Source organism: Silene latifolia, chromosome 10 (genome assembly GCF_048544455.1).
Source record: "Silene latifolia isolate original U9 population chromosome 10, ASM4854445v1, whole genome shotgun sequence".
Lineage (NCBI taxonomy): Eukaryota > Viridiplantae > Streptophyta > Magnoliopsida > Caryophyllales > Caryophyllaceae > Silene > Silene latifolia.
Window position 1 is genome coordinate 14978617 of NC_133535.1, and position 5553 is coordinate 14984169.

General features: G+C 41.8%; 1 protein-coding gene across 1 annotated transcript; it reads right to left on the bottom strand.

Moving 5' to 3' along the window:
* Window positions 1-386: 386 nt before the first annotated feature.
* Window positions 387-5239, bottom strand: LOC141605237 (nitrate regulatory gene2 protein-like). The gene is made up of 4 exons (XM_074423930.1): window positions 3787-5239; window positions 3389-3573; window positions 2438-2661; window positions 387-1488 (listed from the first exon to the last, which is right to left on the bottom strand). Exons 1-4 carry the CDS (start codon window positions 4904-4906, stop codon window positions 705-707), a joined length of 2313 nt encoding a protein of 770 aa, XP_074280031.1. The 5' UTR covers window positions 4907-5239; the 3' UTR covers window positions 387-704.
* Between the last annotated feature and the right edge of the window lie 314 nt (window positions 5240-5553).

Here is a 5553-nt window from a genome sequence, read left to right on the forward strand (position 1 = left end):
CCAATATGCTTATCATTGTTATCACACATTTACACTACCTCTAAACTCCAGAGAGAATCTCACTGCAAGACATGAGTTAAATATGGGTTATTGGGTTTCCATCTCGATTCCAGAACTGATCTTTGCATCTTAAATCTTGATCGTTGCACCAGCGGATGCTGCTATGCAGTCACTATAAGAACGGGAAAGGTGGGTAGACCAAATCCAATCTTTTCCCTGCTGCAGTAACAGCGAGAATATTTCCAACAAACACAGCTGCGATAATCGCTTCATCAAATCTAACTACTAAAAGAAATTAATGAAATTACTTGACACAAAATTGAGGGTAGAAGAAACCCACAACTTGAATGTGTTGCAGAATTATCGACAGATGGGAGACAGCAATAGAAGGTCAATTATTATCTGATATTCAAACATGTAATCCCCTGATAACAAACATAAATTGAAACATCAACCTGTACAACTGAGGGTATTTTCACTATCCCATCCAACCATTATCAAGATAAAGAACTTTCAAAATTCGGCATATCTACACCAAAGAAAAAACCCGACAGTCTCCAAAAAGGGAACAGGTAAACGCTAAAATTAAATAGGGGATACAGTCAAAAAGAATAATACAAGCCATCTCTGAACTACCTTACCTTGATGACGGAAAAAGTTGCCTCCAAAATGAAGGCAGAAGCAAGATGAAGGTTTTCTTGGCTTTATTTTATGGAATAGGAACGCGTACATGCTGCTTCTAAGGTCTCCACAAACATCCCGGAGAAACTTGTCAATGCCTGAAAAACACCCGGTAAACCAGTTTGTATGTTGTTCAATGTCATTGCTCTTGTCACCTCGACTGCTTTAGTATGCTTTAACATCTCATCTTCTACTCGTCTTTGGCATGCTTGGAGCTCGGCTTTTTTCTCAGATAGTGGATCACGTGTGTCCAACACTTGTCCATTATCGGGTCCAGTATCCGGGTATCCAAGCCCAATCATTGAATAGTTGGCATAATACTTCTTCTCAATGTTTCTGAGAGAGGAAGCTTTCTTCTCGAGCTCTTTGGAAATAGTCTCCGTTCTCTTTTGGACCTTGAATTCTTCGGCTTGCTTTAATGATATAACATGAACAACATTGACAAAGCTTTTAATGGCTTCAGAAGCCACAGTATCAGGAAGTCGATCGAGGGCAAGCTTCCACTCGTCTACAAAGGAAAATGCCTCTGAAGACTCACTGATATTTGTGATCTCTTTGTCAACCGGAAGAAGGCTCAACTTGAACCAACCATGAAGAGAACGGGTCAAGTCTCTGTGGAATTTGATTAGGCGGCAGAAACTGGAGTGCCAGGTAGACACGGCTGACTCTAGGTCCCGAGTTGCTTGCCGATGAAGTTCAGAGGTCGAATCTCCTTTCACTTGCCGGTTAATTAGACCGCGTACTTGCTGCACTATTTGGTTCTGGACTTCGTGAAAATGATTCATTGATTTCCACATGTACATCATTCTGCAATCAGCAAATCGGATATGTTTAGAATGTTATGCTTATGTATATGTGATTGAATTCTGCTTTTTATAGTATTATCAAGAACTGATTCTAAACGCCTGATCTCCTCTATTGATTATGCAATTATCTGCTATGAGGGACATGACAATGAAAGGTAAATGTGCAGTTAGCTTTGATACCATTAACGGGCCCGGACAAGCCAAAAAAGGCCTGACCCCTATAAGCACATCCGGGAAAAGCCAGACGGGTTGCGTAGACTGGTCCGGATCATTTGATCAGAGTTACAGTTTAGCAATAGATTATTCCATCATCAAAACATACAATAAACTTCAGCTGTTCATAGTTCTTTGAGTACATAACCATCAAACTATCAAACAGCATCAAGATCAGATGGTACAGAAAACTAAGTGGGGCCGGCTATTTGTTACTTGAGTTGGTCTTACATTACATTAACACGAGACCGCCACAAGTTTAACACAATAATTTGCTCGATCTCCAGAAGCCATCATTACTGTTGCCCCATAGGTAGGGCATCAGAAATAAAAGCAAGATACCAACATCAAGTTACTGGCTCATTTTTCTCACACCAAACAATGACATCATTGAATGCAAAACCTTTAGAAAGGGGCCATGAACAGTAATAGCCAGTTTACCTAATTGCACAACTATTAATCATAAATGAATCGACGGTGGGAAGAACCGACATAGGCCATGTTATGAATAAACAAATTACTCGTACAAGAAAGTGGCCCAGATGTGACTACAAGACACCCCTATAGGATAGGATTGCAAGTTGCAAAAACACATGCTCGGTTATTTTGTTTATGTCATCAAGTCTACAAACAAGGTAGATATTGCATATAATATTCCTATGAAGATGCTCAACATAACTAATTGTGTTTATTAGACGTGTAATATACTAATCATTAGTCAGTAAATTGATGCTTACCCGTGGCAAAGCTCGACAAGTTGTGGGATAAGATCGCTATCCCTCAGACCAATGATTGCAGAGGAAGTCGTATTCACAGCTTGGGAAGTAACAATAATTAGAGACTGTAATCTCTTGATTGAAGTTTTAGTTTTGTTCAACTTGATTTCATCTTCACCTTTGTATTCTTGGCTTTGTAGTGTTGCCAATTTCTTTTCGTGTTCAATTTTCACACCTTCTCTAGCCTGAAGAAAGCAACAACAGTAGCATTGAAACATACTCCGTATAAACTATTTTCATCAATAGCACATTGGGGATGAGATTATTGCTATCACAAACAAACACCGAGAACAGAACCATCGCCACATTGAACCCACTGGTAAAAAAAATAAAGGGCATTTATGGAAAAAAAAAATAGATAGGGAAAAAATGTAATTCTGAATGAACAAAGATAAAAGAGATGAGGACAAGGCATCCTCAAAAGACAGCAAATTGCACATTGTTCCAAATTTATGGCAAGGACCGCAGTTTTGCTAAAAATCACGTATTTTTCCTGTAAAGAAGCTAGGAAGATTACCCTTCCAAAAAGAAAATCCGTAAAACGACACACAAAAGGATTTTTCACGAGTCGTCGATAAAGAAAGCATAGAAACCTTGCATCATTTCAACAATGAAAGTTCCAAGCCCCAGCGCCAAAAGCATCATGAATGATAAAGTAGAGCCCCAACTCAACTTCATATTCCACTCTCAACAAAGTGGGTCTCAATATGTCAATGTCAAGATTAAGTGTCGAGTAAAGTCATTATCTTTGTTGATCACAAATTTACGCCAAAAGCTAACCAATACCACACATTTTATCATCTTTTCGCTGGAAATTTGTCAAAAAGACAAAAAAAGTAATGGTAATAATAAACTACACCCACTAATAACGATCAATTAAGGAAAAAATTTACTTGAAGCAAACAATCACACCTTTACTTCTTCATAAAGCTTTTTTTCCCACGCTAAAAGACGTTCCAAGGTTGAACAAAGACTCTTATGTCCTCCAGCTGCATCCACCGCGGACGCATCAAGCCTGTACTTCACTGCCAATGGCGGTTTTGAAGTCCAACTCGAACTCAAACTACTAAACACTCCACTTGAGTGATATACAGTCTCTGCAATAACAACATAACTAATAACATCAAACCAAAATGAACAATTCCAAGGCAGTCAGATGTGCGCAACTCTATTAACAATTATCGATTTTAAACACCAACATTGATAGATACTTCCTCCGTTTCATTGATTTCTTTATCACAGCAGTAACAAGAAGAAACAATCAATTAATTAACGAAAAGACGAATTGACAATTGAATTGGAAAGCATACTCTTAAGCTGTCTGAAGCTCCGATCAAGCTGAGCACGACCGATTTCGAGCATTTCCGAAACCTGATCACCAGCAGAGGCCGCTTTATCGAAATAATCCTGCAAACTTCCCACAATCTCCTTCAAATCCTTATGCCTAACAACAATCCTCATATCCTCACTCTCACAAACCTCCTTCCCATTCTTCCACCTCATCGACGAGGTCGTTGTCGCCGATCCATCCTCGGACCGATTCTCATCCACCCTCCCCATCCGAACCGCCGGCGGCCGGTTCAATGAACCGGTCGCCGGCTCACTCCTCACCGACGACGAATCAAAATTGGACCGAGACACTCCCGATCTAGTCTCCCTCTCATCATCGCCGTCCACGTCGACAGTGACGTCATCCTCACTGTCCGACGTGGTGGTACTGTAGTGGTCCCCCCACTCACTACAGTGCACCTCCTCTCTTTCTCTCTCCTCCACGTCATCCTCCTCGTACTTGTACTCCTGTGTTTGATTCTGATTGTGTTTTTGTTGATGTTTGAAAACGGTGTCGTTTTGGCCGTGGAAGAATTCCGAATCGGGAGGTGACGGAGGGTAGAAATTCTCCCAGTTCCACACCGATGACGTCTGCGACGCCGTATCGGTCATATCCACCGCCGGCTCCGCCGACGGATAATCGAACTTTCCACCGCGGTACGACGTCGTTTTCGGAGTTGAGGAAACACTAGTGTCGGACAAGATATGCGGAACCTTGAGCTGCTTCGGAGGCTTGTATACTTTAACAGAAGGCAGAACGTGAGGATTCGGCGGCGGGGGAGGGTGGTGGCTGTAGCTGTGTACAGACGGCGGCGCGTGAGGAGTAGGAGGATGAGTAGGCGCGTGGGAGTGAGTCGGAGAGGAGGGAGTATTTGGGTGAGGTAGTAGAACGGAGGGAGTTTGAGGAGAGACAAGGAGAAGAGGTTCGCCGTCGGAGAAAAGTTGGAGGGCGGACCCGGTGGTGCGAAGGGAACGGAGGTAGTCGGAGTGAGCGGCGGCGAAGTGGTGGCGAGCGTAAACGGCTTCTTTCATAAGACGACGGCGGTCTTTACAACGGCGGACGGTGTCCTCGTTGTCGAGCTTAGAAGCGGTGCAACCCATTTGGGGATTTGGATGAAGGATGAGTTAATTGATGTGAACTGTGAAGAGAGTGGAGTGAGGTGAAGTGAGCTAGGAGAGTGAAGAAGCGGTGATGGTGAAGGTAATTGTGGTGGTGGTTGTTGTCATGGTTTTGTTTGGACAAGAAGACAGGTAAGGGAAAAGGATGGGAGAATATGGTAGAGAATTAGAGAGGGAGAGATATGGTTGATAGGTTCGTAGTTTGAGTGACTAGTAGTGGACTTGCTACTCACTATAGTCACCGCCCCTAGTGGATAGTGACTAGTGAAGTAGTGAGTGATCAATACGGTCCTATTTTGTTTTTCTTAACATGTTATTGGGAACACACGTTAGAAAAACCGTTTATTTTTAAATGATTATAACCGTTTTAAACTTAAAATGTTAATATGATTGACGAGATAAAAACAGATTCTATAGGAACTACTAAAAAGGTTTATTTTATGTAGGTTAGCGATTTTTTGGCTTTATGTATGCATATGTTAGCTAGTTTAGCTGGTAAAGTATAAGAGGTGGTAATTATGAGCTAAATTCGAACTTGGTCAACATTATATTCGCCTTTATGCCTCTATTACGCCCAAAAAAAAGGCCGGTCATCAGTTGATGATAAACCTGCCGGGTAGGCTAGTTAG

What these genes read in the sequence shown, in the direction of transcription:
- LOC141605237 (XM_074423930.1), bottom strand. Translation starts at nt 4,906, where the DNA reads ATGGGTTGCACCGCTTCTAAGCTCGACAACGAGGACACCGTCCGCCGT. An exon ending in GAGCTTCAGACAGCTTAAGA is followed by an intron (nt 3,574 to 3,786) that starts GTATGCTTTCCA and finishes TTGTTATTGCAG; the next exon opens with AGACTGTATATCACTCAAGT. An exon ending in CTTGTCGAGCTTTGCCACGG is followed by an intron (nt 1,489 to 2,437) that starts GTAAGCATCAAT and finishes TGCTGATTGCAG; the next exon opens with AATGATGTACATGTGGAAAT.